Genomic DNA, 14,549 nt, shown 5'->3' with positions numbered 1-14,549 from the left:
CCTTTTCGATAGTCCGTTTCATTCAGATGTACAACACAATAGCGAAGAAAAGATCTGTCGCTACTTGCATTTATCGTGAATTTAAAGTTCATGTCAGAAACAGTAGGGGAAGGGGATGGAGCGCTCATATAAAGATTATAGAGAGAAATTGTAATGGTTAATAGAAGCAATTGGATTTTTGTTTCTGATTTTAAATATATTATTTAAATGTAATCTTGAAAAACAGTTTTAGAGATTGCGGTCTTACCCCATTCTAGCTGCCAGAAGCTGCCAGGGGTGTTACCAATATGGCTAAGGAGTGAACTGACTTGTAAACAGGAGTGTCTGGGAAACGTGTTTGGAAACAGGCATTATTTTTTGTCATTAATTATTTTTGGTGATACTAGTAGTGCAGAAATAACAAATTCCCACTTTAAGTATGATGAATGTTAGCCACATTAGCTCATTCTTTGGCAAGACATGGCAAACTATTTAAAGGGTTAGTTCACCTAAAAATGAAAATTAGGCCATGAATTATAAATAAATAAAAAACTTTATCAGAAAAGATGAGAAAGTGACCAGGCTTGACATTAGTTTTGAGATGTGCACAGGCGATGCGCTTTATCAGGAGACTTTTGATTATGATAGCTGAGTCGGTCGACATCCAGTGAATTACAATTAATAAACGCTTGTTTGTTTTTTTGTAATAGCCTATTTCTGTTTCATTTTAAGGGTTTAATAAAGTGTGCGCTCCCCGGGAATCGAACCCAGGTCGCAAGAATGGGAATCTTGCATGATACCACTACACCAGCGGCGCATGCTGCTGATGGGTTAATATGGTGGACAGGAAGCTGCTCCTTTCCCAGTGAGTCCAAATGTACAATTATTTAGGAATATGACTTGCAGCACAACGAACAACATGCCATATGAATTTCAATACGGCTACAACAAACAGTATACAATACTACTAATGTACCACACATCCAGGGTGGAATATAGGGATAAGCATTATAATACAAACTACAGTAAACAGTTTTAGTAAAATATTTAAAATATTTTAAGATTTAAAAAATAAATACATACATACATACATAGCACGCTTCTGCGCTGATTTTATCTTTAACTGTGTTTTGCATATTCGCATATTCTCAACACCAGGAGTTCTTCATTATGACCACATGATGGCGCTTTTACTCGTCACACCGCAGTGGGAACTACAAATAGTTTGGAAGCATATTATATTATATTATATTATATTATATTATATTATATTATATTATATTATATTATATTATATTATATTATATTATATTATATTATATTATATTATATTATATTATATTATATTATATTATATTATATTATATTATATTATATTATATTATATTATATTATATTATATTATATTATATTATTTTGAAACATCTTGCAGCCCCCTTGGAGGTTTACAGCTCTAAATATAGAAGGGAAAATGTGTTTATGGGGATTTCCCATTTACAAAAGCAATATTAAATTACATGTTGGTGGGATCAAAAAATAATATGTATGACTAAGACTTTCCAAACACTAGCATCACAGTTTTTCCTGCAGGTCACAGATTCAGCAACCCAACTGAAATGGCAAGCTCTCTGCATGGAAAATTATGCTTAACAAAACAAACTTATGCATTTATGCCTCTGGACATAGTACAACATTTGTCCTTCTGGTGTAGAGAATACACATGGTCCTTGGTTTATATGTGTTGTTTTGTTTCAAGTTGTTTAAAAACTTGTAAAAATAAAAAAAAAATAAAAAAACTTGGACAGTTTCTAGAAAAATTACTTTTAAGATTTAAGTCTACATTCTGTCTAGTCAATATCTTCAAATTAATGAGCACTGTAAAAGTTCATCTTTATTTTGAGAAACATAGTCTCCTATTGATTCTTCCCAACAGAGAGTTTGGGAACTGTTAGATTCAACACTGCTTTGCGGTCTGAAGCTTTTTCCTCTCCTAATGCAAATCATTGGTGTTCTTCATTATTACTCAGTGTTATCTGTTGATATTCACCAGAACAGATCACACACTGTAAGGACCAGCCACTTCTTTGCAAATGGTGCAAAGCTAGTGTGCTACAGCTACAGACGGGTGACATACACTATGTCAAACCATGGAAACTATGAGAGCAGAGCATCCTGTTTGAAAAGAAGCTATCAAGACTGCACCTTGCTGGTGACACTAAATACATAAAGATAAAGAGTGAGTGGCTTAGAGTTGTGCATTGTGAGAGAGGAAGGAAGATGGAGTGACAGAACAACATGAGGAGATGACGTGCTAGAAGTTTCTGCTGTATGAAGAAACTGTTCAGTTTCAAGTCCGACCTTTAACAGGAAACGGCAACTTCCGCACCCTAAATGAAACACTGTGCATTTAAACATGAGACGTTTTTGACTCAACACTTGTGTCCATTTAGGCGGTTGACTATTTGATATAACAGAGGAAAAGCTGTGAGCATCTGTCACTCACGTTGCTTGTGTTTAGGAGAGCTGAATAATTGGGTGAGGAGTATAGCTGTAAAATATGGTACCAGTCCAAGATGGGGCATCCACACAAGGGGAAAACCTACTTCTTCCTCCTAAAGAGGTTAGTAAAATGCATTACTTTTTAAAAACCTTTTTATTCTTTGGGTCAAAACTATGTTTTATAACTTGCCTAATATGTTGCATGCTCAAAGCAGTGGTATTAGTTGAGGGTAGGTGACATGACATGTCAAGCAGTGACAACAATTCTTTTAGCATTAATTTCAGTTTAGTGACCTCATTTTCATTGAGCAACATTTGTGCTTTAAAAAAAATTTGACACTGCAGCACTATTTTTAGTTACATTAAATGCAAAAAAGAAGAAGAAGAAGAAGAATTAAAATGGTGTTAAAACAGTTTATATAAAAACTGGTTTCTGTTACATGGGTTGCTTTGACATTTATTCAGTTTATTAAATATTATTACATATTTTTCAGTAAAAACAAGGCACACTAGCAACATCCTAAACCCATGATGGTGGGTCACTACGATGAAGTTTCCTCACTGCTAATAATAAGGAAGTGCTGCAGTGAAGATAGGCCAACAATCATGCATTTGCATTGGCATGTTCCATGTGGAGCCCGACACTTGATAACCGAGTACGAAAGTGTTTATGTGATATTATTTTATAAATGATTCCAATTCTACTGGATGTTTTCTAGCAATAAAAATAGGAATATCAGGAATTAGAATAGACAACGTTATGATGTAATGTAGTTTTGTGTCTGAATACATGTTAGCAAACAACAAAGGTATTTGCATGTAGTTTCTATATCAGTTAACAGTTTGATGATTGCAGAAATGTTGCAGATTGTACATTTATTATCAAGTATCTTTGTTTCATTCGTTTATATCTGTAGACCCACATTGAGAGTACAGGGTCGACTCGGATCCGACAGAGGCAGGTACTGTATAATTATTTATGCTTTCTTTCAAAATTTCTGCATTTCTCTCTAAATTTCTGATTTGAGTTGAAACTCTTCTTTCTCTCTCAGTCCTCACCCGCACGGAGAATGGGCATGACCAGAAAACTGAACAGAAAGGTAAGGAATTATTCATTCTATAATTTCTCACAAATTTTTTTTGAAGAGATTTTAAAACTCTATTGATGCTAGTTCTGTTGTTTTTTTTTTTTCAAAGAAGGACATTGTATTATGTAAACAAATTATTCTATTTGCTACAATATAATTGAATTATCAGGATTTCAAAGACTCTGAGAACCCAGAGGAGAGTGAAAAGAGACATAAAGAGAAGGAGGTAATGATTCACCAGAGACTGAGAACTTCAAGTATTTTCCTGTGAGCTTTGCGGAATAATGACTATTATTTTCCCTGCAGCTCAAACCGCTGTACAAGGAGCTTCTGTACACAATCACTCATATTTTAGGAAAAACACACACAAAAGAGCAGTACAGTGCCAAGCAGTTACAAGACTATATCAAAGAGGTAACACAATTTTCTGGATTTGTTTGTAGTCTTGTGTATTTTACAGTATGGTTGTTATTCATTTTATAGTTGCATTTCATATTGGGTCTTAAATACTCATTCTCTGACAGGCATTCTCCATGACAGAGGATGAGCATAAAACCTTGAGTGAAAAAGTCCAGAGCATGCTGGTAAGAATTTGACATAAAACATATTATAATATAATCTCCTGTGTAATAAAATCCTGATTATATGTAATCTATAAGGCAGAAAATACAGTCAGTTAGTCATTATTGAAAAATACACCCAGACAGGGTGATCAAGACCCCTTATGTGTTCTCATGTGTGTGCGAAAGCATCTGTAAACTTCACAGATCGCAAGAAAAGCTAACCGCCTATACCACATGTAAAAAGCGGTTTTATTTTAGTCTGTATTTCATTATGTTGTTATTTACTGAATTACATATGTAAATTTCTCCACGACTAGGCCCCGATCTACAGCCTCATGGTTACAGTGAAACAAGCCAAGGGAATTCTGGGGAAGGACATTAGTGGTATGACTTTATCTGCTTTCTGTTGACTGTGGGTTGTTAATTTTACAGAATAGTAAAAACACAAACAGATCTATTACTGCAGAATGGAGTTTCGGGATTTGAACATAACTACTATCCAGACAACCTCTACATATATCTGCATATTTGATTACAGGATTCAGTGATCCGTACTGCCTGCTGTCGATCCTATGTGAAGACAAGGAGTCTCGTGCTGGTGGATCATCCAATAAACCTCAGAAAGCAGTAGTTCGGGGTTCAGCTAAAGGGCAGGTGTTGCAGACAACCATAAAGAAACAGACACTCAACCCCATCTGGGACGAGACCTTCAAACTGTGAGTAGGCATTTCTTCTATAGAGAGAGTATCTGAGCAGCTGTTTATACAACTTGTTGACTGATCGTTTTGTCTCAACGCTTGCTTCTTATTTATAGGGAATTTGAAGACATCTCAAATGCCAATTTCCACATTGAGATGTGGTGCGTGAAAATAACTTGCTTTTTAATAAGAAATACTGACACTATACTGTACATTTTACATTATGTGTTAATTCTAATCACCTCAATCATGTTTATTTTAAGGGACAAAGATGAAGAGGTGTCACTAGTGCAAAAATTTGATGAGTTTCGCACAAACATCCATGGACTTAGGAGGTTTGAAACATTTAAAGCTTTTAAATCATGCAAGCCATTGTAAATAAATAATTATTTTTAAGTTAAAAATATTTTAAATAATTCTTATTAATGGTGCTGTCATTGAATTTAATGCTGAGTGTTCAACTGTCTCTTCACAGGATGATAAAAGATGCAAAAAAATTGAAAGGCCAAGATGATTTTCTGGGGAATGTTGTTCTAAAGCTGAAGGTATTTTGCATAACATTAGTCAATGCTCATCATTTTGATTTTCCATATATCAATTCCAGTTACCAGTTCTTACCTCAGACATTTCTGTTTTATGCCATATTTAAAGGAATATTATAATATATTATAAAGTACAAAGATATCTCATTCTCTTATATTTCTGTTGCATATCATGTGTTTTATGTACTGTATGTGTGTTGTGGGCAGGACCTGCATTGCACAGAGGACACATGGTATAACCTGGAGCCCCGAACAGAGACGTACCCAGACAGAGGACAGTGTCATCTTCAGCTTAAATACATTCATAAAGAGGTGAAAGCTTTTTTTCTCCTGTGTTAATCAGCAGGCAATCTGTTTAAGTTTTCCAGTACTTAAAAATGTTGGTTTTTGTTTGGTTAACTCGTAAAGATCACAAAGGGATCTTCTACTGTGTTGCAAGTACTTCTTTTCTGTTTTTTTTTTTTTTTTTAAGAAATGTCATTTTTAAAAATATCTTTTTAAAAAGTGAAGTGCAACTGTGTGAATGACCAGAGCATGTGGAATTATTTTCAGTTCATCTTGTAATTTTTGAAAACTGAACCTAAATATCTATGCATTAGAATGTGTGAATTAATTATCATTAACTAAAACTAAAACTATTAAAACATTGCTAATTAAAATAAAATAAAATATAAGTATTAGAGTTAAAGCACTAAAATTACTAACTGAAAATAAATAAGAACTAATTCTGGAACTGAAAAAAACTAATACAAATGACAAAAGCACATAAAATTACAAAACTATATTGATGTGAAGTATGTTATCTAAAAGTGAAAGAGACTTAAAGTTGTGAGAAATAATCTGGAATAAAGCGTCTGTTTGTGCACTGGTCTTGAAACCTTTGAAACAGACCAAACCAGAGATGAACATTGCAAACTGACTATTATACTTTTAGTATACTTCAGATAGTTTATGACCGAATGACAGATCCTTAGCTTACATTTCATTTGATTCATTTATTACAGAGAGATGAGACCCTGAGTGCTGGACGGAGTCCTTATGTGAATTACTGTGGCATCCTGCAGCAGTTTGTTCAAGCCCATATCTCTAAACAACAGGTACAACACATTTAACAGAGAATTTATGAAAGCTTCTCTAAAAATCATGAAATATCTTAAACGGCCACTGGTTGTGTAAGCTCCAACATCACTTCCTGCTGCACAATACTCTTTATATACTGTAAAGTTTAAACTCAGCTTTTCTTTTCACAACACATTCACACTCTCTGTTTTTCAATGCCACTCTCTCACCCCTCAGGACAGTAATCCGTGGAAGGGAGAGTTGTGTGGGGAGGGGACAGCCCTGCTCGAGCACTACGCCAACCAGAATGACATTTCACCTTTTCTCCAAGACTTGGCGTAAGAATATGCCATCACTGATCTGAAAGCAAGACTGATAAAATGAACACAGCAGACCAGACAGTGTTGATTTGTGCTTTTTAGGGACAGTTTTTAACATGTTTTAACTACATCCCCAGTACAATGAGCTAAGTGTGCTGTTTAGATGTATTAAATGGAGTACATGCTGATGGATTTAAATCTCTTGTGTGGGTTGTTTGTGGTGCTGCACAGGAAGTGGGTGGCCTACAGCAAACTTTACCAAAGCCTGGAGGTGGACTCAACTGTGCTTTTCCAGCAGCTAACCAGTATAGAGTACCACTGGGATCAACAGGAACTCCCCTACCTGCAGGTTGGTGATTCTTGTGTGGTATTTTGCCCCTGTGATTTGAAAGCTGAAACCCACAGCTTTCAGAGTGGGTGTAGATGTACAGAATTAGAACTTTCTACACTGCATCACGAGCAGGGATGTTGCAACAGGGTCACATGATGTTTTAGCAATTTATCACATAAATCATCAGTGTTATGGGCTGATATCAAGTCTCATCGTCATGCTGTGGTAAAGTTGAGCTGTTTTTGCTGTCACAAGAAAGCCAAACATTTTATCAGCAGCTAAACATTTTATGTGATAAACATTTTTATTCTAGTCATTTTTGTCTTCGATGTATGTGTGTGATTTACTGTCACTTTTGATCAATTTAAAGGGGTAGTTCCCCCATAAATGAAAATTCACTTACTCACCCTTAAGTTGTTCCAAACCTGAGTTTTTTTTCTCCTGTTAAACACAACATTTGGAAGAATATTCATAACCAAACAGTTGCTGGTAGACATTGATTTCCATACATTTTTTTTTCTATATTTGACAACTTAAGGGTGAGTAAATGATGACAGAATTGTCATTTTTGGGTGAACGATCCCTTTAATGCATCCTTGCTGAATTAAAGTATTAATTTCTTTAAAAAAAAAAAAAACGATAATAATTTGAACAATAATACATTTAAAACCAGATCAGCATATTAGAGTGATTTTTAATGGATTGTGGGACACTGAAGACTGAAGTAGTGGCTGATAAAAATTCAGCCAAGCTTTCAAGGGAATAATTTACAGTTTAAAATATGTTAAAATTGAAAAGATTTAAAAAAACGTTAAACATGTTTGCACGGCAACAGAAACAGGAGCTAGGTGACTCTCTACATGGGTTTCTGCAGTATGGGCTCTGCTTAGTGTCTAAATACAGGGACATCTATCCTCCAACCCCTAAAACAACACCACGGCTACAAACTCTGCTCAGGTAACACACACAGACTTGCAAAACATATGTTAGCAATCATTAATAATTTGTTTATATATATTTATGTGTGTGTGTGTGTGTGTGTGTGTACCTGGTATTTATCACGTTCACATACAGTTTGTACAGTATAAAAACCATTACGCCTATGGAATGTCCCCATAAAACATGGAAACACAACATGCGTGTGTGTGTGTGTGTGTGTGTGTGTGTGTGTGTAATGTTGTTTATATGCTAAAATCTCATACAGTATATTTATGTTTTGTGTGTAGGGTTCTTGTTCAGATTTGTAAGACCCGAGCATTTCAGAAGCTCAATCCTGCTCAGTTTGACTTACATGTTGAGGTCACAGATGCTGTTGTTGTGAGTAACAAAATCTGATTAAAATGATTAAGTATATAGATAAGTAAATATAGTATACAGATTAAGTATATAGAACTATATAGATGTTATATACTGTACATCACAATAAAACACTTTTTAAAAATGTTTTTCTGTGTATTTGAGAACAAACAGGCTAGTTTTTGGGCTTTACATGCGTGACTCAATTTTTATAATTTAGTCACCTAAAGCATGTCCCATTTCTCCCAGAATGGCACAGAAGAGTGGTTTAACATCAAAAAAGGTTTACATCAACCCATGACCAAGGTGAGAAACCATGCCGATTATTGACATTGATTCTATATGCATATAAAACATATATTATTCCAGTAAGTTTAGATGTGAGTTGAGGGTCTTTATAAGTGCTCTTTGACAGGATCCATTGGAGTCCATCAGTGCACTCTCTCAGTTGATTGGAGAAGTGCAAGAAGACATTAGACTCAGTAAAGATGTCTGGAATAAGGTGTTTGTCAGGTAAAAGTAATGAACTGTATTTTAAAATGTAACCAATGCATATAATAATGACATAAGGTTTTGCTTCTTTTCTGTTGTAATTTAGTCAGCTTATTAACTTCTAAACATTGAATTTCTTCAGGATGTTGGAGCTGAATACATGTGCTGCTCATTGAATATAGTTTAATTGAGAAGGCCTAATCGGAACAATTCTTGAACTTGTTTCTTGGCCATTTTTTGTGCCACTGAAATTAATGGACAGTTAAATTGATAGCCATTCTCGTCCATCACATCACTGATGAGAAGTCATGATTTTATGATTCTCTTTATAATAAAATACTCTCTCTCTCTCTCTCTCTCTCTCTCTCTCTCTCTGTTTCCAGTGCTGTGCAGTTGGATGTTTTCACTGTGGTTTACCGAAAACTGGACTCTCTGGTGAGAATCAAGAAATTTACATAAAAAAATATTGTGCATTTGTTCTCTAATCAGGCTTTTTCTATGGTCAGTAGATCATTGGTTGTCCCTTATTTGTGTGCGTGTGAACAGCTGGCTGATGAGTTACAGGCTACCCTCTCTCAGTTGGAGAATCAAATGGATCAGCCGCTGGCAAACGGCCTGTTTCCTGTGTATCTTAACTTGCAAGCCATCCACAAAGATAAAGCCTTCTTACAAAAAAGGTCAGTCCTACAATCAGCTGTAACTTCTGAGTTGTTACATACAGTACAGATTATTTTGTGTTGTACTCAAAATCTGTTAAAATCTCAACCCAATGTAATGACTTCCTAAGCATCTAGGATAGTTCACCAAAAAATTTAAATTTACTCACCCTCAGGCTGTCTAAGAAGTAGATGAGAGTAAAGATGGATCCTTAAATTTGCAGTGAATGGGTCCTGAGTACAAACTGCTGATAAAAACATTACAATAATCCACACGACTCCAGTCCTTCAGTTCACATCGTATGAAGTGAAATGCTGCCTGTTTGTAAACAAATCCATTATTAAGGCGTTTTAACTTTAAATTGGCGAGTACATTTTTATTTTTTGGTGAACTATTCCTTTCTTCAGTAGAACACAAAAGAATGTTGGCAACTAGACAATTTTGGGTCCCACTGACTTTCATGGTTTTGGACAAAAACATACTATGGAAGTCAATTGTACCTGAAATTGTTTGGTTGCCAAGTTACAACATTCTTCAAAATATCATCTTTTGTTTTCCATGAAGAACGAAAGTCATACAGGAACAGCAGGAGAGGGAGTAAATGATGACAGAATTTTTGAGTGGACTATCCCTTTAAAAATGAAATTTCTCTTTCAGGGGGAAGTTACTGCAGCTCACAAGTTTCCATGAGGACTTCAGAGATGCTCTTCCATACTGGTTAAATAAAGCCTTTAGCACCACAATGGAGAGGGTGGAAAAAGCTGTGCATGTGGATCAGGTAAGACTCTCTGAAATACTGTCGACACTTGGTCGTCATTGTTCTTGTGAATTTCCATTAAGCAAAAATGAAAATGGCTGGTTACATTGCACATTGACTTAAAGCTGAAGGGAAATACACACTCACATTCTCTTTCTCTCTTTTCTAGTTGCAGCCGCTGCAGACCGGAGGAGTTCCCATCAAGCACAGCTCTTCTGCGGTGGATATTGCAGCATGTTTGCATCCTGTTGCTCAGCTCTGGGAACATTTGAGCTGGCCTGACCCGGAGGAGGCCTTCATGCTTATGGTCAAACTCACAGAGGTACACACACACACACACACATTTTAGCATTTAATTGAATTGTGGGATGTATAAATTTGCATTGTTTGTTACAGGATGTGTGCAAGATTGCATCAACCTACTGTCAGATGCTGAAGACTCGAGTGAAGGAGCTCTCTGTAAACTCAGATCGAGAAAGTGCTATAAAAATGGTGAGCTGATGATGATGTGGAACTGTATGTGGTGTGTGGTCTTTAACTTTGCATTGTGTTTTAGTTTGATCATCTGCATGTTTTACAGTAACCCCTCATGGTTTATGTATATTTAGCTGTGCGTGGTGGTGAACGATCTAGAGCATCTGCACACCGTTTTGACACGTCTACCGCAGCAGCTACACTGGGCGGGGCTCCGGGAGCGCACGCGACACGTGATTGGAGATACTCAGTTCCAGAACACACTTCCATCACAGCTGCAACACACACAGTCTGCCCTGAACCGAGAGATCCGCTCTGCAGTTGAAACACTTGGGAAGAAGGTATCATATCTGCGATTACATCATCAATAGCATCGGTTAAAGATTCCATTTGTGTCATAATGTATCACTATTGAGAGAAGGTGTCTCCAAACTGCCATATATACTGTTCTCAAAAGTATGATGGGAATAATCTGCTTCAAAATCCTAAAAATCAGCCTCATCAGAAAGGTTCTCAGAAATGTTTCATGACATGAATGCGGTTGCTTTTTTGTTGAACAGAGAAACAGGTAGTGTTATAACCTCTCTCACATCTACATAAGCTCTTCCTGAGATGGTGCAATAAGACACTTTCACAACAACTACAACGCACATTTTGCCATGTTTCTTGGGTAACTCTTTATTTTTACAGTCCACTTTAGACATTCTGCTAACTATAACTAACTTTGCAACTATTAATAGTCATTGAAGTATTAGTAGACATTCTACTGACTATAAGTAACTTTGCAAGTATTTCATCTTATTCTACTAACTGTAAACCTAACCTAACAGTCTGCTAATACTCTAAGTGTTAGTTGACATGTAGTTGCAAATTAATGAGAGTTAGTTGACTTGTAGTTGCAAAGTTACTTATAGTTAGTAGAAGATCTAAAGTGGACTATCGAAATTTCACGAGTTCGCCTGCCCATTCAGGCCTGCCAGATAATGGTAAACAAGCTTGGCTTGCTGTCTGCAAATGAGGCTCGAACCTGAGGCTCGGCTCGAGCTCTGAGTAAGAACCCCCTCCCCCCCTTATGATGGTACAGTGTGGAGGAAAAATAAGGAATTAGAGGAGGAGAAGGGGAGCTGGAGGGATGCTGGAAGAATTGTCGCTGGAACGGAGCAATGACTGCTGCTTATATACGGTCGTAGCGATGATTGACTGGATGATTAAGCTCCTCCCAAACTTGCATCGGAAACTTCAAAGTGTAACTGTTTCTTGTGTCTCTTTTTAGTTAAACAAAGACATTGAGACACATGTTCGCAACATGGCTTCACGTCAAAGGCTTCCTTCCAGATCTACAGAGGACGTAAGGGATATGTTTTTGACTTTTAGCAGCTTGAAGCATGAAATTACATTTTTCTAAACCACTGCAACTGCAAGAGTGTCTGGCTCTCTTACCTCCAGGCTGTGGTTCCTTTGATGAAATACCTTGAGAAAGAACTGCAGTATATGAATGAGAATTTGGTTCAGGAGAATTTTAATAGGTATCCTAACATTTTTTTCAGCCTGACTATATCTGTATATTTTTGTTGTTTTCACTGTAGTTGATCAGCATTCGTGATATTTTAAATTTTCTCTTTCAGTCTTCTTACTCCATTGTGGATGAACTCGGTTAAGATTCTGCATCAGATGTTTCTGCAGGAGGATAGTAACCTGGTTTATGTTCAGAGATTGTTGTACGCTCTGCAGGTTAGTCTTTCAGCCTAATGCTATAAATATTGCACTGTAGCATCATGTAACTGGTCTTGTACTGTTTGTGCTAGAGACACAAATGATACCTCAGATTGTGTGGTTTGTTTCTAAACTGTCAGACTTAGAATTTTCCACCCAGGACCACATATTAATGCACTAGAAACACTCAGAACACCTTAACAATGCCTTGGCAACCACCTTATATTTTCTTCAGAAATGTACTTTTATGTGTTTGTTCTCTGGCAGTGCTTAGAACAGTGTTTTCATGCTGAAGGGAATGGACTTTCTCTTGAAACACTACATACTGAGGAATATAAGGTCAGTGTTATTCTTTTATGCTCTTCGTGTGCTGTTTTTCTTCCCTTTCGTTCCCATTCAAATATGTGTATTCGATTATTGTTTCCTCAGACTCTACGGGCAAACCTGACACAAAACTCTTTAAGTTGTAATCAGCTGATAGAGAAGTTCTTTGAGAGAAAAGTGTGGGAACAGGTGGGATCACAGATCAGGAAATCACCCATAGGACCCAGCGAAGTGTTACTGACATGGATTTGTTTACATTTCCTACAGAAAGTGTTTAATGGAGAGAAATACGGAGCTGTCACTCTCATCACCTCATACAAACGCTCAGAGAACAAACTGCATGTAGAGGTTCTCAACGCCGTCAATCTAATTCCTCTCGACTCAAATGGTGAGCAGACGAACACATTTTATACTATGCTGGTTACTCTTTAAAAAAAAAAAAAGTGAAAATCTGTGGTATTTATAGAAGAAATTTATAAATCAAGAGTCAGTAGGTCTTGAAACTATAGTGCTTTGACACCTACAACACTTAAAGTTGTCTGAATGTCATTGCATTAGATAAATATCAGAATTATGCCTCTGATCTCTGTTGAGTATGAAACTGGATTTTGTTCCTTACAGGTTCCAGTGACCCTTTCGTTCAGCTGTCTCTAGAACCAAAGCACTTGTTCCCTCAAGTAGAACCACGATCCACCAAAATCAAGAACTGCGATCTCAACCCATTGTTCGAAGAGTCCTTTGAATTGTATGTGCACTACTTCAGTTCACTTTTAGAATCCAAAGTCACCCAAAACTCCCTTTTCTCTCAAAGCTCCCACTCACTAGATTCTCAGAAGGGAAATGGAAAATGGAAAAAAATTAAAGAAAAAAAAAATCTTAAAGAATGTAAGGGAAAATCTTATTTTCACCATGGAATAAAAAAAAAAAAAAAGGTAATTGCAACTTTTTATCTCAATTCTGTATTTTCTTGCAATTCTGAGGAAAAAAAGTCAAAATTGCGAGATGTTAACTTGCAATTGTGAAATATAAATTAGCAATTCTTAGGAAAAAAAGTGAGAATTGTGAGAGACAAACTTGCAATTGTGGGGAAAAGTCAAAATGGTCAGATAAGTCGCAATTACCTTTTTTTATATGTTTTTATTCCATGGCATAAACAAAGAAAACAAAAATAGAATTGCAAGATGTAAAGACAGAATTCTGAAAAAAATGTGAGAATTGCAAGATATAAACTCACAATTTAAAGGGAAAAAAAAATAATTTTTAAAATAAAAAAATTGCAATTGGAAGGGGGGAAAAAATCAGGATTGTGAGATAAAAAGTTGCAATTTCCGTTTTTATATTTTAATTCTGTGGCAGAAATAAGCTTCCATAAAAAAGTCCGTCTCCCTCTTATTCTTAAATAAGTCTTATTTTTCTCCTATTTACAAACCACACACTCAAATAATCACACTAATTCCTTTATTACTACATGCCACACACAAAGTTCCATTTCCCAGCTCTCTTTTTGAGGAAAACTCAAATTGAGGGTTTTTAAAGCCTTTCGGTAACCTGTATCACCTCACCTGTGTTCATTTATCAGCCCAATCCACATCAGGTAGCCTATTAGCATGTTGTGCATCCCAAGCAGTACTAGTAGAGGGTGACAGAGAAAGAAAGACAGAGATAGAGAGCGAGCAAATACAAACTGTTAAAGGGGTCATATGATGCTTTTTTAAAGATCATTATTTTGTGTATTTGGTGTAACAGAATATGTTGAC

General features: G+C 36.1%; 1 protein-coding gene and 1 non-coding gene across 2 annotated transcripts in view; one reads left to right on the top strand and one right to left on the bottom strand.

The window, feature by feature from the left end:
• Window positions 1-725: 725 nt before the first annotated feature.
• trnag-ccc (transfer RNA glycine (anticodon CCC)) lies at window positions 726-796 on the bottom strand. The gene has a single exon. It is a non-coding gene; the product is annotated as a tRNA-Gly (tRNA).
• A 1,591-nt stretch (window positions 797-2,387) lies between these two features.
• Window positions 2,388-14,549, top strand: part of LOC107684114 (protein unc-13 homolog D-like) — a 14,594-nt gene continuing 2,432 nt past the window's right edge. The window contains exons 1-32 of the mRNA XM_016480330.1: window positions 2,388-2,599; window positions 3,396-3,440; window positions 3,531-3,578; window positions 3,736-3,792; window positions 3,873-3,980; window positions 4,091-4,150; window positions 4,447-4,513; window positions 4,668-4,845; window positions 4,944-4,988; window positions 5,091-5,162; window positions 5,303-5,372; window positions 5,577-5,681; window positions 6,374-6,466; window positions 6,666-6,766; window positions 6,980-7,097; window positions 7,915-8,036; window positions 8,306-8,396; window positions 8,625-8,681; window positions 8,791-8,888; window positions 9,251-9,302; window positions 9,414-9,544; window positions 10,182-10,302; window positions 10,451-10,603; window positions 10,678-10,773; window positions 10,890-11,096; window positions 12,029-12,103; window positions 12,202-12,281; window positions 12,381-12,486; window positions 12,736-12,807; window positions 12,898-12,981; window positions 13,060-13,180; window positions 13,414-13,537. Coding sequence (XP_016335816.1) covers window positions 2,537-2,599; window positions 3,396-3,440; window positions 3,531-3,578; window positions 3,736-3,792; window positions 3,873-3,980; window positions 4,091-4,150; window positions 4,447-4,513; window positions 4,668-4,845; window positions 4,944-4,988; window positions 5,091-5,162; window positions 5,303-5,372; window positions 5,577-5,681; window positions 6,374-6,466; window positions 6,666-6,766; window positions 6,980-7,097; window positions 7,915-8,036; window positions 8,306-8,396; window positions 8,625-8,681; window positions 8,791-8,888; window positions 9,251-9,302; window positions 9,414-9,544; window positions 10,182-10,302; window positions 10,451-10,603; window positions 10,678-10,773; window positions 10,890-11,096; window positions 12,029-12,103; window positions 12,202-12,281; window positions 12,381-12,486; window positions 12,736-12,807; window positions 12,898-12,981; window positions 13,060-13,180; window positions 13,414-13,537 — 3,020 coding nt within the window. The 5' untranslated portion in view covers window positions 2,388-2,536. The remainder of the gene's footprint in view (window positions 2,600-3,395; window positions 3,441-3,530; window positions 3,579-3,735; window positions 3,793-3,872; window positions 3,981-4,090; window positions 4,151-4,446; window positions 4,514-4,667; window positions 4,846-4,943; window positions 4,989-5,090; window positions 5,163-5,302; window positions 5,373-5,576; window positions 5,682-6,373; window positions 6,467-6,665; window positions 6,767-6,979; window positions 7,098-7,914; window positions 8,037-8,305; window positions 8,397-8,624; window positions 8,682-8,790; window positions 8,889-9,250; window positions 9,303-9,413; window positions 9,545-10,181; window positions 10,303-10,450; window positions 10,604-10,677; window positions 10,774-10,889; window positions 11,097-12,028; window positions 12,104-12,201; window positions 12,282-12,380; window positions 12,487-12,735; window positions 12,808-12,897; window positions 12,982-13,059; window positions 13,181-13,413; window positions 13,538-14,549) is intronic.

Source organism: Sinocyclocheilus anshuiensis, unplaced genomic scaffold (assembly GCF_001515605.1).
Source record: "Sinocyclocheilus anshuiensis isolate Anshui unplaced genomic scaffold, SAMN03320099.WGS_v1.1 scaffold553, whole genome shotgun sequence".
In the NCBI taxonomy this organism is placed as follows: Eukaryota; Metazoa; Chordata; class Actinopteri; order Cypriniformes; family Cyprinidae; genus Sinocyclocheilus; species Sinocyclocheilus anshuiensis.
This window is presented reverse-complemented; position numbering and strand designations above follow the sequence as displayed.